The sequence below is a fragment of the Zeus faber genome (genome assembly GCF_960531495.2).
Source record: "Zeus faber genome assembly, chromosome: 12".
In the NCBI taxonomy this organism is placed as follows: domain Eukaryota; kingdom Metazoa; phylum Chordata; class Actinopteri; order Zeiformes; family Zeidae; genus Zeus; species Zeus faber.
Window position 1 is genome coordinate 14008643 of NC_137196.1, and position 27924 is coordinate 14036566.

Consider the following 27924-nt stretch of genomic DNA (forward strand, 5'->3'; position numbering starts at 1 on the left):
CTTCCGACTGTTTGTACCTGATGATTGTACCCGACTGTATCTGGTGATCCACTCACACTCACACTTTTTCTGTTTTGGCAACTCTTGCCACATTGTGGTTGTAATGTTTTCAATGTTTTCATTAATTCACATGTTTTTGCTGTTTTTGTTTTTGTTTGTTTGTTGTCGTTGTTTTTATTTTGGTTATTCTGTCGCTCATTTGTTGTATGTAGTGTTGTGGTGTTTGTGATTAACGTTGGGACCTCCTCGAAATCAAGATGCTACATCTCAAAGAGTTTGTCCTGTATCAGAGGAAAGGTGTCAGAACACACAGTGCATCACAGCTTGCTGCCTATGGGGCTGCGTAGGCACCGACCGGTCAGAGTGTCCATGCTGACCCCTGTCCACCGCTGAAAGCACCTACAATGGGCACGTGAACATCAGAACAGGACCATGAAGCGATGGAAGAAGGTGGCCTGGTCTGATGAATCACATTTTCTTCTACATCATGTGGATGGTCAGGTGCGTGTGCGTCGTTTACCTGGGGAAGAGATGGCACCAGGATGCACTATGGGAAGAAGACAAGCCGGCGGAGGCAGTGTGATGCTCTGGGAAATGTTCTGCTGGGAAACCTTTGGTCCTGGCGTTCATGTGGATGTTACTTTGACACGTACCACCTACCTAAACATTGTTGCAGACCAAGTTCACTCCTTCATGGCAACAGTATTCTCTGATGCCAGTGGCCTCTTTCAGCAGGATAATGTGCCCTGCCACACTCGAAAAAAATGTTCAGGAACATGACAAAGAGTTCAACGTGTTCTTAATCAGTATCTGTGGGATGTGCTGGAACAACAAGCCCGATCCTTGGGGGCCCACCTCACAACTTCCAGGACTTTAACTGCTGCTTGGTGCCAGACACCACAGGACACCTTTAGAGGTCTTGTGGAGTCCATGCCTCAACGGGTCAGAGCTGTTTTGGCGGCACAAGGGGGAGCTACACAATATTAGGCTGGTGGTTTAAATGTTGTGGCTGATCGGTGTACAGTACATATTGCATATACAGATATGTGGAGGTGGAAAAAAGTGGTGATAACCTAAAATAAAAATAGAAAAATGTGGTCATTTAAATGCAAATAAGTATTAGAGTTATGTTAACATTGTATAGGGTGCGACTAGTTCCTGCACAGTGGAATAGACAGATTGTGTTTCACTGGACGGATCCTTTTCCTATCGAACACGCCGCAAAGCCTCCTGCTGTCGTTACACATTGCAGATAAGGGAATTCTTTGTCATTTGATATGAAGTCTTTTTGGCTCTGCGTAGGAAGCACCATGCAAAATGAGATTTTAAAGCTCATTAAAAGTTAAAACTTGTTTTGCCTATGAGTACAGCGCATGCAGACAGCACAAACCGGCTCTTGCACTTCGCTGGAGAAACATGATTTATTAGGAACAATCTGATCCCACTAGCTTATTGTGGATATAGCAGTAAACAACAACAAAAAAAACACAACTCACTTTTTTTTTTGTTAAGTGCTACAGGCATGAGATTATATACACGGAACAGTACGGAAACCATAGTGTCTACATTCATATATGAACAGAGAATATGAACAGTATATTGCTGTTACACTGTTAGTTTGTGTTCGCACACACACACACACACACACACACACACACACAGACACACACACGCACACAGAGACACACACACACACACACACACACACACACACACACACACACACACACACACACACGAACCTCTGGATACTTTTACACACATGCCGGTTGGGAGATCACACGGTGAGTTTAGGATGAGTATTGACGGACAGGGTTTAGTTTTGCGTTTACTTCTATATTTTACAGATAACGTATGATCGCTGGAGCACAGGTCGACAGGAGTTACGCCTGCTTCACACCTAAAACGACAAACGACAAGAACAAAACGGTCCATTCACTCCTATGGAGAGTCAGATTCCGCGGCCAAAAAGCTGCGACGCGCCGCAGAGCGGAATTTCCGCGTCCGATCGAGGCCCGGGGATGCCTTCCAAGTTTCCAGCTCACGCGACAAGTTTTGGTCGGACAGAAAACAATGACGTCATTAACGTTAACGTTGGGTGTCACCATATTCACTATCAAAACAATTTTGTATCGGTGAATTGAGCGGGGTTTTTTTGTTCGCAATTTGCTATATAACACTATATAAAGGGAGTTTTAGACTTGTTATTCATGGAACATGCTAAATGTCCAGCTGAGTAAACTACTCTGAGCTCTCCTGTTTTCTCTGACATATCTCGATGCGAAACCCAAACGCAGTTCGTCCGACAACCACTACGGGGAGGAACCGACTGTCGGACGCAGTGACGTATTCGATGTGAAGCAGGCTTGAAGCTGATATCGTACAGTAACACTAAGCGGGTCGGACGATGCCTTTCGCACGCAAACCCACATGAAAAAAGAAACGGCATGTTTTGTCTGAGCTACTTTTTTTTTCTTTTTTTAAATTAAAAAGATTAATACACAACTTTGGTTTGAAGCTTTCTATATCTATACTGTAATTCTGTGGCAGTTTGAAGCTATAGGTTTGAGTGACGCTTGGATTCGTTTCATAGCAGCCTCGAAGCCGATACTAACACAATACACAACAGAAATTCACCGCTCCGGCGTTTCGTTATGATACGATAGCAGCCAGAAAACAACGCAGCTACAGTGTGACTCCGTGACGAGACGAGAGAAAAGGAAACACGATTTGTTTTTTCCCGTTAAAATATCGTAAAAAATTTTTTTTTAAAAGGATCGGGTGTGATCTGGTACCTCTCAGTGTAGAAAGTGAAACTCTTTTGGTCTACTCTTCTATAAATATGGTCATACATCGTGGGTATTGACGCTGTGACGCCAATACAATTTCCACCAATGGGACAGAGAAGTTAAAGAATTTCAATGAGAGACAAAGGGGGGGAAAAAAAAAGTCACCTTTTCCAAGAGCGAATATGAATAAAAGTGAACAACAAAACATGTCGTCTAAAATGTGTGTAGTCTAAACCTTCCTGAATGAATCATTTACGAACATCGATAAATCTGCCGTGAAATGGGAGATCAACACTGCGTCTGCAGACTGGACGAGCGGGGAGAATGGAGATCGAGGGCCACAAAGTTGTGAAATCTTGGTTTTTGGTGTTTTGGTTTTCCCTCTTACAACTACTTGTGACCTAGAAAATCTTTTTTTTTTTTTTTTTTTTCCCCCAACAATCCATTTCAACATCATCCTTTTGTCTAGCAGCACTGGGAAATGCTCTTTGTTTGTCTCTCCAGAGTGGTCCCTCCAGCCGAGTCGATCGTCGGCTGGAGGTCCAGCATCTCAGGTCCGACTCAGGAGGGGGCGACTTTTCGACCGCTGAAAAAGAGGGGCAACATTTTTTTAATGAAGCTACAGCAACAGAGAAAGGAAATAAAAACATGAATAAGTCAGACAAAGCGGATTTCAAAAAGGGCTTTTTCTTTGCAACACGAAGGACTGAAGACGCTGAGCTTCAATGGATCCGCGCCCAGGGATCGTCCATTTACGATGTGCTGATTCGCAGCTTTCCAAGTACACTCGTTTCTTTAGTACTTGCCTCTTTTTGCCTTGTTTTGTCGGTATCTCTTCAAGGATTTCGAGCTGTGATTTTTATTTTCATCTCTATCTGTAACAACTAGCCTCTTAGCTTACCCATCGCGTGTTCACCCATAATAACCCGTCGGCCTTTGCGCTCATGAACAAAGTCGACTTTTCCCCATCCTTCTTGCAGCGAGGAATCAGGATGTTCTGTATTTTGCAACATGAATCCACGTCATAATCAAGAAGGTTTTGAAAAAAGCACCGAGGGTTTTGGGGTCAAGGGCGTCGGGTTGATGGGAGCTCCAGGTGTTTGCCGGTTGCAGCTCCATGACACCTTCAGAGCAGCTGTTGTCAGGAGGAAGTTCTTTGAAAGACGATGGGATGGATGGATGGATGGATGATGGATGGATGGATGATGGATGATGGATGGATGGCTAGAGGGGGGAACCAGAGTCCACAGTTCAGAAAGGGGTTCTTCAGGGGGCGGAGCCACTGCGGCAGCTTCCTCTCTGGTGATCGACCGCCTCGTCCATCCATCCCCCCCCATTATCGAGCGGCGCAGGCGGAGGGCCCCCCGGTGACTTTTCCTTTTCGCCAAAACTGACACATGCAATGTCTACGCTAACACTAACAGTGTTCATGCTACGACGAGTAAAGGGAAAAAAAAAAAAAAAGCAGGCAGAACAAAAAGAGATGCGTCCGACCTCCCCGCCCTCCCTCTCCCACTCTCTTCAAGTTAGGTGATTACATAAACGCTCTAAATACTTTCGGGGACACAGAGAATCCTCCTGTTTTCCTTCTGTGTTTTTTTTTTATGGTTATATTGTCCTGATCTCCCTGTTTTCAGTCTCTTTGTCTTGAAGCAGAAGGTTCTGCCAGAGAGGGAGTTTCTGGGAGCTACTGCTTTTGAAGAGAGGCAGGTTGGTTTTGTGATAGTCGAGGGCAAGCGTCTCTCTCTGAGGAAGAGGCAGGCGGTGTTGAGGCGGTAAAGAGAGAGAGAGAGAGAGAGGGAGAGAGAGAGAGAGAGGGAGAGAGAGAGTAACAACTGCACGGGAGAAGGAGAGCGAGAGAGAGGAACAAAGTCAAGGTGGGAGGGGAGCGGGCTCCTTTATTTCTGCGTAAGGTACGCTCCGATGGTGAGGCTGGCGGCCCCCAGCGCGGCCAGACCGAACACCGTCTTAATGGAGGGCCAAGAACAACTGAAGACCGACTCCCTCTGTCGATCGTAGAGCTCCACGAAGGCATCCTGAGGGAGACGGGAAAGAGAGAGAAAGAGATCGAGTCAGAGAGGAGTGGACATTAATACCATAAATAAATCAGCATGTTTGTGTCAGAAGTATATGTACGTATGAGATGCAACGCTGCAGTTCGAGGCCTGGTGGGTGGGTCTTTTCATAAAAGGTTTGGGAATTTAACTGCCTTTGGCTGCCACCCAATACAAGTTTTATTAACAATCTATTATAATTCACCTTCACTTACACCTTCCCACACACACAGCCACTGAGGCCCTTTAAGCATGGAGGACATATCCATACACATAGACACACGCCCACGTAGAACAACATATAATAATATAATATAAAATTAATACATTTATATAATATATGTTTCACGTTAAATAAGTATATAATTGTTTTGATATCTTAACAGTGCTGTTCAAAGAGCAATTATAGCAATTATTTGAGTTTTAAGCGATCATTTTGAAAATTGTTTCCACAATCCAATTTTAGGATTGCACCAATAAGGTTTATAAGGTCTATGTGTACTGTTCAACTATCATAGAGCTTAAACTATTCTTGTGGCATAAAACGAACAACAACAACAAAAAAAAAAATGTCATTGTTGATCGTAATTGTTTATGTGACAATTAATCGTCAACTGTGGCACCACTTTGGGTACATCCAAGCTGGCTTCCCATGTGTTTAGTTTTTTTTACACAAATTAAATGCCCATTACGCCTGTTAATTTGGATTAAGGGATTTTTTTTCTGTCCTGTCCAGCTTGAGAAAATACAGTCATCCACTTAAAAGCCTTGACAGCAGGAACAGCTGGACAGGAAGCCATGGTGCTAAGACTAATACACCCCCCCCCCCCCCCCCCTTACACACACACACACACACACACACACACACACAAAGTAGATTACCCGGAATAAAACTGTTCACATTAGAATGGAATGTGTGGCTGTAGCCTGGGGAGGTGCAGGGAGGGCAGCGCTACGGAGGACATCGCAGGGAAAGCCTTATCCGCGCCGCAGAGGGGGTGTCCCATCAAATCTTATCCCGTCTTTCCGCCGTGAATCTAATCACATTACCGCCGGGGTGACGCTACGGATCTGGCCTCCTTTGACTCCACCGCCGCGGCCGCGGTCCGACCCGTCTGCGAACAATGGCGGATTGTTATGTTTAATTCAACTCCCTTCTGTTATTGTGTCAGTCCCCCGGAGAACGTGTCTATTTCAGTCGGTTTTTGATTTAGAACAAGGTTCAATTTACCTACGGTAATTATGTTGTGTTTGATTCTGTCTGCAGTACCATAGGCACCGCTTTGACCTTGATCGAGTACAGCGAAAAACTGGGTTGTTATCCTTCTTCTTGAAATGTGCCATGATTAAGTGCAATGTTTTTCGGTTACAAAACCCGACAAAAGAATCCTCCTTCTAAAATCGCCAGGGAAAGACCCGCTCCTTCCTTCCTTCCTTGTCCTGTGGCATTCCTGAGGCAGGGGGGAAGCTGCGACTGCGAAATAGAAGGATCGACGCTCCCCCCCCCCCCCCGTTTGGGGCCCTCCGGTATCACAACCATGCCGCGCTCTCCTCCCCAAATCGGACGGCGATATCCGAAACCACCTGGCAATTCCTTTGTTGGAGTTATGGCTTTTTAATTAGCCAGGATTGAAGCGTGTTGAATGGAGAAACGGAGAGCAAAATGTCAGAGGGCCTTTCATGCCGGCGTGTGGTACCCTGAATAGGCCTCCCCTTTCGGCGATGATAGCCCCCTTTCTCACTCCCTCCGCCCTTCGTGTAAAGCGGCGTTGAGGTATTAATTAGGAAGCTAACACCTCGGCCCGACCTCAAACGGAGATTGCGTTCATGGTAAGATTCTTATGGGGGGGGGGGGAGACAAAAAAAACAGCTTTGCACTTTTACCCACTTACTGCTGGAAAAAACAACAAGGCCCAACAAGCAGGTCCTACAGTCGGAGTGCACATGACTAGACTGAGAGCGGATCAGGACAAAGGGCGAACTCATGATGTACTTCTCTGTTCTGTCCCAGACAGTCTGCGTAGGTTACCATCCATCAGGGTCCCACGTACAAAAGGCTTCTTAATTCCAGTAAGAGGTTCACCGAGGGTAATGACGGGTGTTTCTAATGGAAATCCTACAAGGAGACAGACTGCCAGGCCGCCGGAGGGATGGCGGGGGGGGGGGGGGGGGGGGGGGGGGGGTGTTCCGCTGGCGAGGCGGAGAGGGGTCAGGTGGAGATCATGGGACCGAGGTGTGTTATCGCGCTCCACTTCGGCTTTTCAGGACTTTCTCGGCCGCACGTCAGTGAGCAACGCTGCCCCTGACCACGTGAACCCTCCGTAAATAACAACCCTTCCCTCTGCTTGTCTTCCCCTCGTCCCTTCCGCTTCTCCTCCCTCCCTGTTTATCTCTCTTGCTTCTCCTTTCTGCGCAGCTCAGAATTTGATGGGCGAGAAAAGGAAAAAAAAGAAAAAAAGAAAAAAAAGATGTCAGTTGGCGAAGAAGGCCTCTGAAGAATTTACCCCGAGCGGGAACGGGAAGAAACATCTGCTTTCATCGCGCTGACAAAAGACTCCACGATCATCAAAAGGTCCCGTCCCGGCTCTCCACCTGACCATCTGCCGGCATCTCCAGCAGGTGAAGGACTTGGGAGTCAAGCCAAGGTTACATTCCTCTGAAGTACTCGTGATGCCATTCAATGGGGCTTTGTGGCTATGCACCTTTATTAAAGTAACAAGAAAAAAAAAAGCCAAGGAATCCTAGAAAAAGCCAGGAATCCACCGAACAAAGAGAATCCCAGTTGCTATTCTGATCAGGTTCACAGGTTCAATCCCCTGCATTCCTGCATTTTTTAAATCAGCGCGCAATGAGTCCCCGGGAGATGGAGCTACCAGAGGCTTTACAGTGAAGAAAGGCCTTTATAAGAGAAGAGAGAGAAGATCCAGTCCTGAGCTATGGGGTGGCAACTTGTTGGCCAAATGCCATGGTTACCCAGCATGGAAGGCACACAGTCCATTTGCTTTTCCCACCAGCGGGAGAAATTCTTAACCTCTGATTTATTTTTCACACCATTTGCACCCCAGGACCACGCTAAGTGTCTTCCCTCTGAGACTGTACTCTATTCCCACCAGTGGTTAGGCTTTCATTTTCTGAGGGCAAGAGAAAATTCCAAACCTGTCCAAAATTCTTCTGGGTTTCGTTGGTGTTGTTGCAAGTTATCCCCATAGCCTTATGTAGAAAACAACAAATCGGCATGCGTGCTGTGCTGGGCTCTTCTAAAGGAACGTCAAGCAGTGCTTTGCCAGAAACAGAAAAATGATTAGGCAGTGATCTCTGTTTAGGGACATTTCTGTGGGTAATTACAAGCAGTCGGAGCGTTCCTTTCATTTAGAGAGCAAGAGCGAGAGGGAAAGGAATGAGGGTTAAAGTTCAACCAGTAATTAAAGTCCCTGTTGTGGCTTCAGTGTTGCAGTCCCCACTGAACCGAGGTTCTTCCCAATGCTCTGTTCATTTTCCCGGGGTGTTCACATACAGTAGATGTACTGTATTGTTTATACGCAGAATGTCACGGATTCACCTCTCACCTCTGGGATTGTTTAATGAGACCCCGAAATGCTGAAGAAATACTCCCACTTAAGAGACATGTTATAGGGCAAATCAAAATAACTGAGGTTAAAAAAAAATGCAGAGCCATTGTTCTCCATCTATCTATCGAATTTCTCACTCTATCTGACGGACAAAGCAGATGACAATGCCATCGTGAAACAATAGGTGACATTTCTGCAGCAGTCCGCTACGTCTGGCAACAAGGTCATTTGCGCACATTCAGGTCTCTCGAGTGTCATTCATTGACTACACGGCTGAAAAAGTGATGATGGCAGAGTTTGCCGCGGAATTCATTACGCGGTAAATCCCCTGGTGTCAGCAGCACAGCCAGACACCAGGCCTTAGACCTCAGGACACAGACGGAGCCCTTGGACTACACTGTCAGATAGTTTTGGCCATGTCAGATAGTTTAACAGGTGAATAGCAAACCCCACGGCCTCGTCAGAACAGCGGGTGCAGAACCCGAAAAATGATACACTCTAAATCCTGTGTGTGGTATTACATGGCCACCAAACCGTCAAGCTAAACACAAATACAATGTAAATAGGAGGAGACCCACGGCACACATGGGTCTGAGGAACATGTGCAGCACTATCATTAAGGATTATAGTCATCGTAGTAATAGCAGTGTCACGTTGCAAGCTACTCCACGGAGGTTTACAGAAATGTAACTGACTGATATGAAACGCAACTGAAATGTCTATGACATCTCAGCTAAACATCTCAACTTTTATTGTGTAAACTCACAATAGGTTAGGAACTGGCAAATAAAACATTTTTGTCTTGGGTTTTAGAGACCACCAAGTTTGGCGACTACGGAATAGGATTGTTGTTGTTGAAAGTCAAATCATAGATCCAATATTTATCCACAAAATGGCTGAAAAGAAACCGTCACATCTCGAGACAAAGACACAGGAACGTGGAGGGCAGGGTAGTTCTTATTTCTCCAAAACTACTTCATCGCCTGCTTGTTTTCCACACTTTGACGTCTCGCTCTCCAACGGACCCCCATCATCACAATGCACGACTAGTATAGAAACGAAAGCGTTTTTTCTTTTTATGGGATCTTACCTTGAAGGTTCATCATTATCGAAATATGTGTCTGCAGCAACATCGGCGTGTTGACAAAACAGCGTGCATCCCACGGGACTGTGCCTACTCGACTAGAACATGCAACGTGATAGCTACTAAATCACCCCCACGCCCTGACGCTCAGCCTTCACATGGCCTCCAGTCTCCATTGTCTCCACCGTCTATATACAGTATATGAACTGCAGCGGCACACAATGGACTTCAGTCCTCTGGTGATTAATAATGCTTCAGTGTAATTGGGTTTAGTCCATCCAGTAAAGGATACCTGTTAAAGACCGTCTCCACCCGCATTTCAAACTGTTAGAAAATGGTGGAATTCTGAGTGGGAATTAAGAGCTACTGGGTTGTGAATGGAAAGCCCAGATTTTCAAACTCCACTGTTAACATTGAATGAACCTCCGTTGGACTCCTGCGGTGCCTTCGTTGTAGCAGAGTGAATTGATTCTATTTTGCGCCTTTGATCCGAGATGAAACATGGCGCTGGGTGACCTTGCCGGCCCATGGGAGAGAGGGAGTCTGAGAGTGGGCTGGAATGCCGGGGGCATCTTCCCCCCGGTTGGATACCCTCCCTCCCTCGCTTCCTCCCTCCCATCCTTCTCCTTGTCCTGCTCTGGGAGTTTTCATGCGTCTCGTCACACCCCAGTTGCCGCTCACATCATACTGTATGATTAACAAGCAGCAACCTTGGGACACACTGCATACAGAGCAAAGCGACATCAAAGCCGGGCAAAAAATAAAGAACACACACACACACACACACACACACACACACACACACACACACACAAGGCACCCCAGACGATCCCTTTCCCTCCCGGTACCACGGATAAGCTCTACAAACTCAAGACGGCACCTTTAACCACAGCCTTACAAAAAAAAAAAAAAGACCTTGAAGCCTAAATCAGGATCCTCGCCAATACAACAATCAGCGAGCTACAGTGGCTGACCCTCAAATAGACACAATGCAACAAAAAGGGGATGTCTGTATTGTTAGGGGATCCGGTCTTCAACGAAGTGGGGGGAAGTGACAGACGAGAACAGAGCGGCTGCTATAAATACACACCAGGCTTGGTCCTGCTTCAGGGCTACGCAATCTAATAAAGCTGTTTTCATCTGCGCGGCTCGGTCCATTTAAAGGCCGGCGATGACGTGAGGGGAGAGGAGAGAATGGAAAAGTGACGCTGAGTCATCATTCACATTTTGAGGATGAGTGGTTTTGGGTGTGCATGTGTGTGTGTGTGTGTGTGTGTGTGTGTGTGTGTGTGTGTGTGTGTGTGTGTGTGTGTGTGTGTTGCGGGGTGCATTGCTGCTTGAGTGGCTTTCCAGCTCAGGATGTCTCCCACTTCTGGGTGTGATCATTCCGTCGTCCTTCCCAGCGAGCACTGAGGAGAACACTGTCTACTGAAAGTCAAAGTCGTGCGGCTTTAAAAATTCCACGACCCGGTTTCGTGGAAACCCAGAGAAACCCAACAAGACCATTTTCTCTTTGCCTCAGAGAAACCCTGGGAAACACAACATTGAGTGGTTTTGTGTAGTTTTTCACTTGGAAAGGCATTCTCTCTTGTAAAGAGCCACCGAGCGAACACAAGACACCGGCGAGGTATTTTAGGCACACAGACTCATTCTAGCAAGAAAAGAAAAGTCTTGATGAGATTGATAATATGACTGTGTACAATCAGGTGAATTCTGTTACAAAGCCCTAATAGCTTTACTATCAGCTTTCAAACAAGTGTTATTGGCAGACGGTTTCCTCTATAGTTCAGATAGAGTATTCTGATAAAGGCTCATGGACCGTGGGAACCAGAAAATTCCCAGGTGGCTGCAGCTTTTCTTGTCATGGGCGCAGCCCATCGGAGAAGTTCATTTCCTGTGACAAGGGCACCACACTCCTCCAAGCCTTAAAAGTCGTATCCGATGACCCGTTAAGACCTTAAGACCACACAGCCAACTCTCACAGGCTAAAAAAAGACAGGGCCGACCCACTGGCTACTGTATGTATATGGACTAATACAACGGGATGTGTGAGTACGCTTTTAAAAGGTCAGGATGTGATGCTCATCTGTGTAGCTTGCACATGGCTTGGAGCTGCAATGGTTCGAAAGTTTTTCTTTTAAGATCATTCTTATTATGTCGTTATGAAGTTTGTTTTGAATTCTCTTGAGCCTTGTGTTTACCTTTTTCTATATTTAGAGGTCCTACATACTTGTTACAGTGCCATTTAGGTTTAAGCCCACGATGGCATTAGTTTACCAATCCACGGTGGGGAAAAAGAAGAAGGCAGTCGTTGGCTCAGTGTTCCTAAAAGCTTTCAGTGAGTAAGTTGCTATTAAGTCACTTCCTGTACCAGATGCTGTGGGGATGACATCATCGTCTGGTTTGAGACTTTGGCTTCTTTGTGGTACAGTCAGTGATGTTTAAATCACAGAGACTGTGCCAGTAACTAGGGAAGGACTAAAGGCCGGCCAAACACGCAGTCATACCCACACGGTGGAAAAAAGGCTTGCGGAGCAGCTGCTGAGAGCTACAGTTGGTTAGGCACTGTAACTAAGATGTCTTTTATTTCTTTTGAAACTGCAACTGGCAACTACAATTTGCCAGCGAGTTTCAACAAACTCAAACAGCATGAGGACAGCTAAGCTGTCATTTTCACCAAAATAGCATGGTAAACGGTCAAAATAAAGAACCCTTTAATCTATAGAGCGATACAAACAACCTATCCTGTAATAACCCAACTGGGACAAAATGAATCAAGTGATTGGGGAAGAAAGTATTAGTGCTTCAAAGCCAGACAGCCGCTGCATCAGCTCACGTCTCCGTTTTCACACAAGAAAGTAGAAAGTAAAGTAGGCCTCTAATAAATGCCTGTCGGTTTTGGCAACAAGATTTAGTGGTTTCAGTGATTGGTGTGCATGTGGGGCCCAGTTTCAGGTTCTGCAGGATTCTCTGCGCCGCCATGTAAATGAGAGGAGACCCAGCGGGACTGAGGGCACCGGGAGAAGGAGAGGTGGAGGATCTCGCATGACTCCCAATGTCAGAGAAAACAATGAGCTGTTTTAGGATGGCTCCCAACCCCTTTGAAGTGAAGAGAAGAAGAGGGGCTCATGTTCATCGGATTGTGTTTGTACCACATTCAACGCGGTTCCCAGCTACTCCTCTCTATTTCCATTGAGGGGGAAAGAAGAAACTGTTATTTTTGTTATTTGGGGGGGGGGGGGGGGTATACCGAACAAAGGCAACTCATCACAGTGGGAAGGACCAGAAACGAAAGACGAGAAATGTGGAATGTGTGACAAAACTTCCTTGTTCTACTTGAAGCATGAGGTCATAGTGAAACAGGGGGATGGGGAAAGAGAAAGAAATCAGCTCCCGGCTTCTATACGCACACATCTTACGCTCAGATTCCAAAGCTCACTTTACATAAGAGGAAAAACCACAACGTAGGTGTCCCCAAACCCATTGCTGCGTTATCAGCGAACAATAGCTCTCCTCCCTCCCTCTCTCCCTCGTCTGAGTGGGAGACCGGGAAAAAGTTCAGTGACCTCTCTAAGGCAACCAGCTGATTTTCATCCAGGCCGGGGGAAAGGAATGAGCGGAATGCATTGATGTGTGGAAACAAACAACTGCCCTGTTCGTCTGAGAGGCCTGATATGAGAACCATTTGGCCTCTGATAACCGAGTCCACCGCTGAACTCGGAGGAGCCGCTTGCAAGACGTGTGCGCCACTCTTTCATTACATAATAACAAAAAGAGAAAAAGCCAAATAGACACCTATCGTAATTTAGTAGAAAGTACAATGAATTGCGATTATCATCAATTTATCAATTGCGAATCTACTGACTGAAGTGGACCTGAATGTACTGAACGTCATCGTTTTTCCCAGAACTTGTTCCTATTTTTGGGCTATAAATTTCAGTTTTGACCGTAATGGCCTGGGACTGTTCAGTTAAAAACGGCCTATTGTGTGATTTATCTGGAGGAGGGAGGACTCAGAGATGTGTGACCTTCCCTGTCTACATGCACACACACACACACACACACACACACACACACACACACACACACACACACACACACACAGCGGAAACGCTGAATGACAATAATACATTTGCCCATTGTGAGGTGGTAGGTAATAACCCAGCCTATTGTGCTACATTAAGACATAGATGCAGCGGCTCAAGCAAAAAATCCGAGCAGAAGTTTGCTTCGTTCAAACCTCAACTTTAGACCTCTCCCCTGCTTTCCGTCCAGCTGATCCACCAGCTGAGAGTCAGATGACTGTTGTCAGATGACATTTGACATTCATAGAGAACGGGTCATTCCTCTGAGTTCACCCCCATTCACTTCCACCTTTGCCCCCCTCCGGTTACATTCAGCATTCTTCCTTTATTTCCTAAACACTCTCGGCGATGGCAGAGAGGACCGGCCCTCCCTTCCTCCCTCTCCCCGCACGGTGTGTTGTGGTGGCACTCCCGTTCGCTCTGTAATTAGCAGGTGATTGTTTTGGGGCTAGTCAGGCCGCCCCCACCCCACCTCCTCGTTCTCCTCCGCTCGGTTTGCCTCATCCCCTGATCAAAGTGGAACTGCCCAATTCATCTAATGGGATCTTTAATCGCATGCCCTCCACAGCGAGACACAGGCCTACTCTCTGTTATTATTCCCACCGATAATTTGGAGGGATAAAAATTGGAGTCAAATGTTCAGGTGTTCTTTTTTTTCATGGTGATGTTCAATGTTCACATAAAGTTTTATTTGGCAGATTGGAATTCTATAGATTCGCCACACACAACCGCAGACCGTGCGGGTCTGAAAGCGCCTCTTGTTCTTGATACCGTTTGATATTCTTTTCTCCGACTTTACAGAATAGTTCACCGCTGAGAGCCAATTAAAACCCGAGGGGGGTGGATGAATCACTTTATAGGTCTAATTACTGAGTTGATTAACTTCTAGTGGTTAGATTTATGGATGTAAACCCTGTCTAGACGTGTCATTCACAGCACTCACACTTCACTACAAAGCCTGTTAGGGAACCATCCACAACAGGATCCAGACACCATTTAAAAAACAAGATTTTCTTTCTTGACAGAAGTCACAAAGAGGACTAAATCATCATCAACATACAGAAACCCTATTCCATTAGTCTATTGTCAAAGAAATAAGGAAAACCACCAAACAAACCCCGTGAAGGCATTCGCTGTCTGCTGTGCCTCCTTTCCATCGCTCCTGTTTTCTTTGAACTATCCGTCACTACTTGAAGTTAAAATGACAACCCGACATCCAATTAAGGACGTATTCAGAAAATGTTGACTGTGGAAGAAAACCATCTCTCTGGCAGCGTTGGAAATGCCCCTACCAGCGTAAAGATATCCCTGATGGCTGCATTAGACAGCAGTCATCCGCTGGCAGAAGCAGAGGTTATCTGCACCGGCGACAAAGGCTCCTGTTCTCCCTGGCGCGTTGACAGGATCTGCTTGTAGGTGCGGGAGGACATGAGCGATTCGGAACGCGGCGAGGAGTTTCGATTCAAGACGAGTTTAGTTGATCGGCGCTTTCAAAGCGCGTGCAACGCCGTTCCTTCGGCGGCCTTTCATCTTCTCTGCATCGTCTTTCCCAACACTTCAAAACCAATCAGTCGCCATCAAAGGTGACTACCAACAGGGTGGAGGGGCGCGATCTTGCCAGGAGCCAGAGCCGGAGCTGGATGGTTGCTACACACAACAGCTGAAGGCAGTCAAAGCGGGAAGAAGAGCTTAAATGTGGCTCTGCCCCAAGGTTGTTCTGTGGAGACAGTTTCTGGCTTCCGGTGTGAATTTGGAATCCATTATCGACTAACGCAATGATTGCATTCGACTATTATTTTTTAACCAAATGTATAATTTGAAATCTGAATGTGAATATTTGACTAATATTTCTGTCAAAGAAAACAGCATGATTCATGGTAAAAATCTCAATCAATGGACCATAGTCAATGTGATATCCGAGCAATGGTTGACCTCACCCAACATCCACTGATGGTGAAGCAGATCAGATTTCTGGAAGGCTGCTTGGTCTGCTTCCAAAAAATCACCCGGGTGTGTCAAATGTGATCAGAATCACTACCCCTGGACTTCCATGTACCTCCATAACAGAGCAATAAAACCAGGAGAAATCAATTTACCATTATCTGGCTATCATCCTTTTTGGGGGACATGTACTCAGCATTTCGGGGAAGAGCCAATAATGGCATGCTGTTTGTTAATGGCTAGTGCTGTTGCTGGTTGCATTGGGAAATCCCAATGGAGATAGTAGTAGTACTGTGTGTGTGTGTGTGTGTGTGTGTGCGTGTGTGTGTGTGTGTGTGCTTGTGTGCGTGTGTGTGTGCTGACACTGTATGGCATGGCTAACAGGAAGCTAGCCACCCCGGGGCCATCTGCTTTTGCCACAGCTCACATGTCACCCTGTGACAACACAGCGTTATTGATTCACACCACCACATCCGCTTCTGCATATGTATGTGTGTGTGTGTGTACACACACACACACATTGTGAGGGCTGTAGATAATTGGTTCACACAACTACATCCGCTCCTGTGTTTGCCGCCTGTGTGCACATTTTATGTACATAAACATGAAATATCTCTTGCTGGTGAAGTTATGATATCCATGCGACCGGCTGGCTCCACGAACGGGAATGCCATTTGCATCGTTAAACAGAAGTACCCATTGTTTCAAAATAAATATCTTGCCAATGTGGCGTCACCATCCAAGACTTTTAAGGGCTTATCCCAGAATATCCCAGTAGCTCCAGAATGGGTGGAACCGTTTAACCTTGCCCTAAATTAATATGCTGTAGACTTTCCAAGGGCGTGCCTGGTGGCAAAGTCAACTATTGTCTCAGTGGACTCCTCATTACCATCCCAACTTCCATCTATTTCATATTTTTAATATGATGATGATAGAGGAAACTCATACAAGACTTGGAAGTATGAATAACATGACAATTAAAAGACCACATGGGAGCAGTGGTGGTAACGCTCCTATATTTAGAGGCCTCTCATGTGTCCCTGCATTTTTCTAGGATCTGTTACCTGACACTGAAAGCCAGGTCTCATGGTAATCGCTGGTGCATAGTGGTGGGTGTGTGTGTTTGTGCTTGTGCTATTTGCATGAGTGTTTGCTCATACACTGATCAGCCACAACATTAAAACCACTGACAGGTGAAGTGAATAGCATTGCTCATCTCATTCCAATGGCACCTGTCAAGGGGTGGGATGTATGAGGCAGCAAGTGAACAGTCAATTCTGAAGTCGATGTGTTGGAAGCAGGAAAAATGGGCAAGCGTAAGGATTTGAGCGACTTTGACAAGGACCAAATTGTGATTTCTAGACGACTGGGTCAGAGCATCTCCAAAATGGCAGGTCTTGTGGGGTGTTCCCAGTATGCAGTGGTTAGTACCTACGAAAAGTCGTCTAAGGAAGGACGACCGGTGAACCCTCAAAGGGTCATGGGCGCCCAAGGCTCATTGATGCGCGTGGGGCGTGAAGTCTAGCCAGCCTGGTCCGATCCCACAGAAGAGCTACTGTTCAGATATTGCTGAAAAAGTTAATGCCGCTATGACAGAAAGGTGTCAGAACATACAGTGCATTGCCGCTTGCTGTGTGTGGGGCTGTGTAGCCAGAGATGGGTCAGAGTGCCCATGCTGACCTCTGTCCACCGCTGAAAGCGACTACAATGGACACGTGAAAGTCAAAACTGGACAATGGAGCAATGGAAGGAGGTGGCCTGGTCTGATGAATCATGTTTTCTTCTACATGATCGGGATGGCCGGGTACGCGTGCGCATCATTTACCTGGGGAAGAGATGGCACCGGGATGCACTATGGGAAGAAGACAAGCCTGCGCAGGCAGTGTGATGGTCATGGACATTGTTGCAGACCTAGTACACCCCTTCATGGCAACGGCATTCCCTGATGCCCTTGGCCTCTTTCAGCAGGATAATGCGCCCTGCCACACCGCAAAAATTGTTCAGGAATGGTTTGAGGAACAGGACAAGTAGGATGTGCTGGAACAACACGCCCACCTCAGAACTTATACCCTTTTCCCACTGGGCCAAAAACCCGGATAACACCCGCTAACATCTGGCATTTGTCATCACTGGGAAAGAAAAAACCCAGGTTTAAGTCCCGGGTCAAATGACCCTGCAACAGACATAGGTTTTAATGAGCTCCACCTCCGATCGGCTCGGATGTGAACCGGACACTCAGGTTGACCGCTAATTTTGGCCCTGTGGCAGTTTCTCCTACCACCCAAGTGGCATGTTCAGGGACCTCCGGCACAGAGATACAGAAGACAGGGATATAGACACCAGCTTATTGTAGAGAGAAGGCCAGATGGAATAAGCCCCGGAGCAGATAGACATGTGTCACGAGAGGGGCTCCTATCCTCAGTGTGTGTGGGGGTGGGGGTTTTACCTGCTGCTTGTTAGACCAACCAACAAGCAACAGGTATGCAGCCACTCTGATCCCAATAACCTAGATCCAGGTCAGGTGTGGCTGCTGAAACCCCTCCATCTCCACACCACAGGCCCCTTTACCTGTGCGATGTGAAGAGAGTTGAAGTTCCGGACATCGGCACGTAAACAGAATAGGAATAGGAATATCTGTGTATCGTTCCATCATTACGATACACAGATATTCGGATTTTAAATTGAACGATATCTGTGTAAAAACATATCTGTGTGAAAATGGTATAACAGGACTTGGATCTGCTGCTATCGTCTTGGTGCCAGATACATCACGACAACTTCAGAGGTCGTGTGGAGTCAATGGCTCAACGGGTCAGAACTTTTTTGGTGGCACGAGGGGGAACGGCACAATATTAGGCAGGTGATTTTAATGTTGTGGCTGATCGGTGTATAGAGTATGTACGTGTTTACGTGTGGATGCCAGAGAAAAATAATACAGAGGAAGAAGAACAGAGGGAAAGGGAGAAGATGGAGATAAAAAGAAAGAAAAAACGTAATCATTTAGTGGGTGCATGTAAAGTCATTTGGGTTTTCCGTTTAGTATCCAAGTTTATCCGCCACTCCCTCATACAAAATCATGGAGGCATAATTATCTGTATTAATTCACAATTCTGACACAAATATAGAGGCCTAAATGCAGTGTCTCTCCCACACACATCCTGCCAGACGTACAGTCTACTGCACTGATGGGTTAATGTGGCTGTAAACAATTTTCCATAAATGAACAAAATGCCCAAAACCTTCATTGGCCACACAGGAAAGAAACACCCAGGTCGTCCCCATAATTTATTTACAGTCCCATGGTTTCCAGCAGACATTCCTCAGGCTCTCCTGGGGAAGATGCAAAGATCCAAGTGGACAGGATGGGTGTGGAGACTCTATTGGGAGAGGGAAAGCCATCGCAGCACAACACAACTTCCTAAACCTTCACAAAGGGCAGCACAGAGACGGCAGTAACAGTATTTTAAAGTTCTACTATGCTAAATGGGAGTTCTGCTGTTAAAATGGAAGGTCTCCTGAGCAGAGCAACAACAAAGACCAAAGTCTGGGATGTTTTGGTTTCATGGCATTTCTGGAATGTTTGAAAAGGGTGTGAAAAGATAGCACAAAAGCAAGGTGTGTCGTGTGAAACTGCGAGGAAACGGGATCAGACTGAATGTCTAATCTTATGCTGCTCTCTTCAAGCTGTGTCTGTTTTTAAATGTAGCCTGTGTCTTGGAGCTGACAGATGCTTGAAATTAACAGTGAACTGTAGAGACAACGTTGGGGTTTGGGGTCTTGTGGGGTTTTTGTAACTGTGGCAAATGCTCCAAATCAATGGAAATACCAAATATTGTCAAGTCAGATTACAAAGAGACAGAAAGGATTCACCTTCACTTGATTGCAGTGCACTGACGCCATAGAAATCTCTGGTATTTGCGCTATTGAAATATATCCATATCTACTGTAGATACACTGTATAAAGAGCGAGTCACCCACTTAACTTCATCCATAAATACAGGCAAATCAAAGATGGGTCACTATTTCAAGTGCACTGTGAATGGGCATCGACGTGGGCTATTTATCGTCCCACTAACTGCACGGTGAACTCTATAGGTTACGAGTTGCTTTCATTTCACGGCCGAATCTAGAAGCTCGGATCAAAAACAAAGGGCTTTGTGCTGCGGGTATTTCTGAGACACCGATAGCGGAGAGACACATGAAATCTCTCCTGGCCTGAACCTGAAAGACAGTATTCATGCTGCAGTCGGAGCCCAGAGCTGGCTGTGTCAGAAGGAAATGTTTCTGAGATTACAGGCGCTGGGCTGAGGGCTGTAAACACAGCGGCAGATGGTGAGCGACCGGAGCCTAACCCAGCAGAAAAGGGGTACAGTTGAGGGGAGAAATCTTGGCTCCGCGCAGCCACGCTAAGCTCTTCTGGTGTTTAACACTCTCCATTAGGGAGCTAGTAATCCACATTCAAAGATAACGTGCTTGTTCGGAAGGCAATCACATTTTAGGACGTTTCTTTTAATAGGAAAGTAGTCAACAGGGTTGACTAAGTTTTCTTGTAAACTCCTTGATGTCCATATTTTACGGCTTACCTCTTTGTGATGCACAAGATTTACTAAAAGCACCAAAGGGATTAATGTGCACATCCCACTGATTTAAGATATTATTGTTTTGGCTGATATTATTTATGATCTTAGAGGAACAATTCAGACAGCACTAGGTAAGCAATTAAAAGGTACATGAGATGAGGATTCTTGTTCTCTCTTAAACAAAGGCAAACCTAAGTATAGAGATATGCATTAATTAACTGTGACATGTTTGTGTTAGATATCAAGTGCCTAATTAAGGTCTCTCTGAGAGCTTCATCTATATAAAGTAGTATCCAGGGACACAGGCTCCATATTGCTGAGTTCTTTACTTTTCTTTTTAAAAGCCTGACTCTATTGTTATCTCTGGGTAAAATGTACTCGGTTTATTTCTGTATCCGAGTTTATCCTACCGCTTGATTTCTGATCCCAGACTCATGAACAGCTAAAAAAAGGTCAGTAAGACCTCACAGTAGTTAAGGCGACAAGAAGTGTTTCTGAATGGATGGCATTTCCAGTGCAAATCACTAATTACGGTGTAAAAAAAGCACATATCGCCAAAGTCAGATTGTCTGTTTCTGTTGATGGACAAACCCACCGACTTGCTTCCTTATGACAGTCTGTTTGGCATTTCCTGAAATTTGGTATTTCCTTTTCGGGTGAGACCTTGTGTGCTCAAAAGTTGGGCTGGGGCTGAGGGAGGCTGTGTGAGGACCATACAAGGAATCCACAAATCTTTCTGCATCAAGTATCGTCTTCTCTTAAAAGATATTTCCTGATTCTAAATTGGATATAAGTGGGGGTCTCACACCTAATTTTGTTATTGTGCCAGCGGTTGAGTCTCTCCTTTGTCAAGCGGTTGTTCATGCTCCCTTTCATGCTCTGCAGACATGTCACACATATGGAGATTAATGACTTCCGCACTGTCCCAGATCCACTCAGCCACAGCGGCGGAGGAAAGGGGTGCAGACAGATGCCCACAATACCATAGTAACATGCTTAGTCCCACCCCCTTGCAGATTGTGTTTAGGGAATCCCCCCCAAAGGACGGACCTCACCCAAACTGTCAGCAATTGTCTGCTCTTAGGAGACACACACACACCCACACACACACACACACACACACACACACACACACACACACACTCTCTCTCTCTCACTCTCTCTCTCTCTCTCTCTCTCTCTCTCTCTCTCTCTCTCTCTCTCTCTCTCTCTCTCTCTCTCTCTCTCTGAGAGATATACTAGGGCCACCTGGCCGGCCACATTCCTGAGACAACCTGATCCAGGGTGTTTTCAATTCTTCTAAGGCAAAGCCTTTTCTCTGGTCATTAGCGTCTACCCCAAAGGAGGTTTCCAGGTGTGTTTAATCCCCCTTCTCTTCCATCTGCTACACCTTTGTGTCGTTCCCGCATAGGGACATCAAAACTAACAGCAATAGAAAGCTGATCCCTCAGCACTGGCACTTTTTTTGGAGTAAGCCTGAATATGTTGTGAAATAGTTTTTTATACTGAGCATATTTTGTCTAAGTGCGCCCTCCACAACCAGAAAAATGTCTGAGGTCAAGTGTGTACTTTAGGCATCAGGCACCACCTACCAGTTTGTCCAATCACTTGATGTTTACTGAAAGAAGTTGAAAATAAACACAGGTGTGTCACACATGGGTCAGGATGAAGACATAACATATTGACACTACTTGGCACCGTGGCTTTCGTCTGACACACATCATCTTAATTTGTCCCTAGACGAGTATATTTTCTCTCGCCACGTGGGAACAGCAATGGATGGATTTATACAGGTGGTGCTCACTCAGTGCTGGGGCCAATGAAAGGATACAGTTTCAGAGCGAAGGGCGAGGGAAGTAATTACTGCACAATGTGGACTTTTTCAACCCAGATTGTGCATTTCACACACAACCATTGCTTTGTTAGTCCTGGAAGGAACATTTTGTTTGAATAAAGGTATTTTGTCTCACCGGTGATGCCTAGACTCAACAACACCCAGTGAGCGCTCCTATTTTTGGGACTAAACTGTGTCCACAATCAACAGGAAACAGGGGAAGGCTGATAGAGAACTGTGTCCACATCACTCTCAGATGTCAAAACGCCACCAGTACCTTAATTAGGCCCCACCTCTGTTTTTTGGAATGGTTTAAAAGAAAAACACATTGCATTAGTGGCTTGATTTGCACATTCATAATAATGACTCCAATGCAACATAGTGTGTCGAATTATACACAACAAAATCTTTTCACAGGTTATTACTATGAGTAATAGAGGGGCTTTCTTATAATAGGTTTCATTGGTACACTCATACACAAACACACACACATAACTTTTACTATTTGTAATTACTATTTCAAAATGCAATCACATTATTTACATTTTACCAGAAAATGTATGTTTCAATATACATTTTATCTCATTTATATTTTACTAGCAGGCTATCTAAACAACATTTGCTAAATTGGGAGAAGTAATAACTAGTTAGTCTAAATAAAAATCAATATATAGGGACTCCCAAAAAGATGCACATTTAAGGTAAAGTAATTTGGATGTGCTGTTTGAGTACTTGGCACAGGCATCATCAAAATGACCCAAATTGGACACTTATAATTTTACTTAATCCCGAATAATCCTTTGGATTAAGAGACTCTCTGTCCTCAGCAATGAATATGCAGAAGCAGAGATACAGTCATCTCCACCCAGCTGGAAAACACAGACTAGAATGACCTACATTGAACAGTGGGCACAGGCTCCAGAGACCTCGTGCGGAAATCAAGGCGGCCCAGGCAAACCCAGCTCCGAGGCGCAGGTTTCGAAAAGCAGACAAAAGAGTTTCAACCGAGTTGCACAGAGGAGTGCATGTTAAACACACACATCGTATATTGGCACCCTCTTTTTCCTGGGGGGCCCTCCCTCTGTTGACTCCCTTTGATATGTGGCACAACCTGCCACCTTGAGGCAAACTCCAGGGGAATGTTAAACGTTCCTTCCCTTTTCAGATGAAATGCTTGATATAAATCATTGATTAGGCCCCAGCCCAAGCACCTTCCGGCGAGATAACCGAGCACAACGTTATGTTCTCATTAAGAGCATTTCTGCCAATTAGAGGCTAATTTGCGGCAGTTTGCTTTAATGGCTGCCAGGGAGTAGAGAGCAGATGAGGTGTGCAAGGGGGGTTGAGTGTTTTTCATTTGTAAAAGCACAAATGTTACAAAAATGTATATGATATTGCATGCTGATGCATGCACTGCTTTTTGCTTCTAAATGGGTGCTGGTTTGGCTTTTGGTAATGTGTACATGGTAGGTAAAGGTGTCCACATTAATACCTACACCGATCAGCCACAACATTAAAACCACCTGCCTTATATTGTGTAGGTCGCCCTCGTGCCGCCAAACGAGCTCTGACCCGTGGAGGCATGGACTCCACAAGACCTCTGAAGGTTTCCTGTGGTATCTGGCACCAAGACGTTAGCAGCAGATCCTTTAAGTCCTGTAAGTTTTGAGGTGGGGCCCCCATGGATCGGGCTTGTTGTTCCAGCACATCCTACAGATGCTCCATCGGATTTAGAGGGGGGAATTTAGAGGCCAAGTCAAGACCTTGAACTCTTTGTCCTGTTCCTCAAACGATTCCTGAACAATTTTTGCAGTGTGGCATGGTGCATTATCCTGCTGAAAGAGGCCACTGCCATCAGGGAGTGTCATTGCCATGAAGGGGCGTACTTGGTCTGAATGTTTAGGTAGGTGGTACATGTCAAAGTAACGTCAACATGAATGCCAGGACCCAAGGTTTCCCAGCAGAACATTGCCCAGACTATCACACTGCCTCCGCCAGCTTGCCTTCTTCCCATAGTGCATCCTTGCCCCATCTTTTCCCCAGGTGAACAACGCACTGCGGTGGACAGGAGTCGGCATGGGCACTCTGACTAGTCTGCGGCTACGCAGCCCCATTTGCAGCAAGCTGCGATGCACTGTGTCTTCTGACACCTTTAACTTTTCCAGCAATTTGTGCTACAGCTCTTTTGTGGGATCGGACCAGACGGGCTAAACTTGGCTCCCCACGCACATCAATGAGCCTTGGGCGCCCGTGACCCTGTCGCCGGTTCACTAGTTGTCCTCCCTTGGACCACTTTTGGAAGGTACCAACCACTGCATACCACACTACAAGACCTGCCGTTTTGGAAATGCTCTGACCCAGTCGTGTGGCCATCACAATTTGGTCCTTGTCAGAGTAGTTCAGATCATTACTCTTGCCCATTTTTCCTGCTTCCAACACATCAACTTCAAGAACTGACTGTTCACTTGCTGCCAAATACATCCCACCCCTTGACAGGTGCCACTGGAACTAGATGAGCAATGATATTCACTTCACCTGTCAGTGGTTTTAATGTTGTGGCTGATCGGTGCATAACGCTTGCCTGTCATGGAGCTCTCTCGACAATTGCCGCAATATGTGGATGCCTGTCCAGCCATGCCTGGGGGCCTAAACGCATTAACCCAATAGTTTTCTGTTGCCTGACATGTGCCATGTCGAAAAAAGAAAATAAATAATGACCAGTATACTATCTCTGCGGCCAATTATCGGGAGTGGGAACATGCTAAATAATCAAAAACACTGAAATAACCCGTTCTCTGCATTTCCTAGACGAAATATTGCTTTCATGCGCATTTTTCCCCGTGGATAATGGAGATAGGAGCCAGCTGCTTGGCTGCGAGTGACATTACAAGGGGCGGGACGACTGTGGAGACGTAGGGAGGTGTGACCGAGCAGGGCGCTTTTGATTTGTCCGATCCGGTTGACAGGCACCCGCACCGTCCACTCACGGCGTTTCGCGAGCGGCGCCGTCGGCTTTGGACCTCCGTGCGCATCTAGGGCAACGGGGGAGGGGGGGGGGGGGGGGGGGGGGAGAGAGGGAGGAGGGGGGGGGGTTGTTAACGGTGAACCGCAGCCTTACCCATCCCCCGTTGTCCTGGATCCAGCTGTTCAGCGGTCCGTCCAGATACTCCGTCATCCACTCCGCGATGCGGTCCACCTGCGACGTCAGCTCGCTCTTGCCCGCGCACTCCACGCACACCGTGCCCCCGAACTCGAAGAACGCAATGATCCGGCCCCAGTTCACGCCGTCCCGGAACAGCTCGTCCATCACCTCGGTGAACCGCCTCCGCGCCGAGGCCGAGGTGAGGTACAGCTGGCGGCTCATCTCCGCGAAGTCCGACTGGTACAGGCGCTCGAGCTCGTCGCCGGCCTCGCGCAGCACCCGGTGGGTGGCCGCGCGCGGGTCCGGCGGCGGCGGCGGGGTCGTCCGCGCGGGGGGACCCGGGACGCCGTCGCCCGCGCGGCACCGTCTCACCAAAGTCGGCGGAGAACCCAGCGCGCCGTTGTGGGCCGCGTCCTCCTCGTCGTCGTCGCCGTGGTCCCCGCACTCCCACGCGTATCCCCGCTTGGAGAGTTTGTGGGAAATGTACTTTTCCACGATGCTGCGGTTGCCCTCGTTCGCCATGGCAGCAGCTCGACTCGGTACTTTTAGTTTGGCGCACGGCGGCGGGTGGGGGGGGGGGGGGAATCTACACGCCGCGCGTCGCGAACACCTCCAGGTTGCGTGCGATGCGACGCATAATTAAATAAGAGCAGGGTATAAATAGAAACATGTACAGAGCCTGCTCGTCCTACGTGTGGTCGGAGCGTGAACGCAACCCCCCCTTTTTTTTTTTGTTTTTTTTGTTTTCTTTTTTAATCAAAAGTCCAAAAGCGCCGAGCCCGCGTGGGAACCGCTGCGCGGAGTCCTCGCTCCTCCCGCGTCGAACCGGATCCCGCACGCGGAAGAGGCGACCGGAGCGACCCGCGCGCGGCGGTTGCACATCTCAAAGGCAGACCGGGGATCGCACGCGGTGGCGCCCCCCCCCCACCGCCGCCCCCCCCCCCCGGGTCGAGGCGTCGGCGCGCGCCGCGGAAAGTGTCCCTCGTTCGCGGTACCGCGCGGGCGGACGCGGAGCTGTGCGCCGGGCGGGGTCGGGCGGACAGACTGGCGCTCGCGTCGCCCGCTCGGCTCCCTGCCCGCTGTGGGGCTGCGCTCCGCGGTGAGGTGGCTGCTACGTCATCGGCGCCGAGCCGTTCGCCCGTGCGTGCGCGCCCGGAGACTCCTTCCGAGTGCGCGTCGACGACGGGGAGAGACGCGCTGTGGCGCAGGCGGCGGGTGTCGGAGTTGAGTTTCACGCTCTCAAGGCGCGACTTAGCGCGAGTCAGGGTGTATTTCTTCTCGAACTCGTTTGAGTAGTGAAGTTGAATACGATATATATACACACACACACACACACACACACACACACACACACACACACACACACACAGTATATAGGGGTGGGCAAACCTTTTGGCTTGAGTGTGTGTGTGGTGACTGAGCTGACCACTTGAAAAGAGAGAAGCCTTGATGCCTTAGCACACCAAATTAGTTCCACGTCAACCCAAATCATTTGTTTTGTTTTTTTCTTTTCTTTCTTTCGTTAAATATCAACTGATTGAACAAATGTATATATATATATATATATTCAAGATTCAAGATTCAAGATTCAAGATTTTTATTTGTCACCTACATATACATACTTTCATACATATATGCAGTGAAATGTAATGCAACGCACCCGGTGATAGCACACTATATGTCCTAGGAAAAAATAAAATAAAAAATTTCTTTCTAATAGACCGACTAACTGACTCCTAAAACGTAATACAGTGAGTTGAATACTTATAGAATAAAATAAAAATATATAGAATAAAATACAATACAATAAAAATAAAATGAGATAAAATGGAATAGATAGAGGGAATATGCCTATGTATATACAGATATGTGCATTAAAGTGGCATGTGAATTAAAGTGGCATGTGAATGTGAATAGAGTGAGGTAGTGTTTGGGATAATACAGCACAGTATACAACAGCACGGCGCAGCAATACGGCATCACGAACAACCCAGAACAGTGACACAGTATGCGGTACAGTATGCTACATACAGTACAGTAGGTAGTGGAGCCTAGTGCATGGCTCAGGGAGGACCCCTGGTGAGGTCAGCATTGACAGTTCTAATGTTCTAATATATATATATATATATATATATATACACAAACACACACAGAGTATATAGCAGGGGTTGGCAAACCTTTTGGCTCAAGGGCCACATTAAGTCTCTTAAAATGACCGGCGGGCCAGACCATTAGCAGATAAGGTGAAAAATGAGCAAGCATAAAGTGTAAAATATACGTGAAATCTATTTCCTCTTATCCCATTTTTGAATGAATAAATTCATTTTTTAATAAAAAATGCAACAACTCACCATCGATGGATTTCATGAGAACAGTGTTGCTGGTCACCCTTTATTTTTTATTTTTTGCCGGCGTATCAAAATCCAGTGCTGTTTTCGTTGTGGAAATTGGTAGGACAGCGCTCAGGCATTGATCAGTACACTGGGCTCTGTGCCCGTGTTTTGTTTATGTTCATCACACTGAACGTCTGTTCACACACACTTAGGTAGAGCCAAAAAACACCAGCATCTGCTTGTGCCAACTGTGGGATGTTTGAAAACTTTGTCTCATTCGGTTGCAGCATAAAAGGTATCCGGTTGGACGGAGTTGAACTTCTCCTTTAGGACAGAGTCAGACCGGAGATCGATCAGCCCCAACTGTGATTCCCGCGGTGCCGCCTCGTAATCCAATGGCCGGGGACGTGACACCGGCTGAAGTGACTTCTCAAACTTTTCACAATCAGAGAATCGACGGCAGAAATCTCCGTGCAGGGCGTCCAGCGACTTACTGTATTTGCTGGCATGTCG

General features: G+C 46.7%; 2 protein-coding genes across 2 annotated transcripts in view; both read right to left on the reverse strand.

The window, feature by feature from the left end:
- Positions 1-27924, reverse strand: part of vps4b (vacuolar protein sorting 4 homolog B) — a 376929-nt gene that overhangs the window by 325745 nt on the left and 23260 nt on the right. The window lies entirely within an intron of this gene.
- bcl2b (BCL2 apoptosis regulator b) lies at positions 1403-25983 on the reverse strand. Its single transcript, XM_080011717.1, has 2 exons — positions 25055-25983; positions 1403-4825 (listed from the first exon to the last, which is right to left on the reverse strand). Exons 1-2 carry the CDS (start codon positions 25598-25600, stop codon positions 4688-4690), a joined length of 684 nt encoding a protein of 227 aa, XP_079867843.1. The 5' UTR covers positions 25601-25983; the 3' UTR covers positions 1403-4687.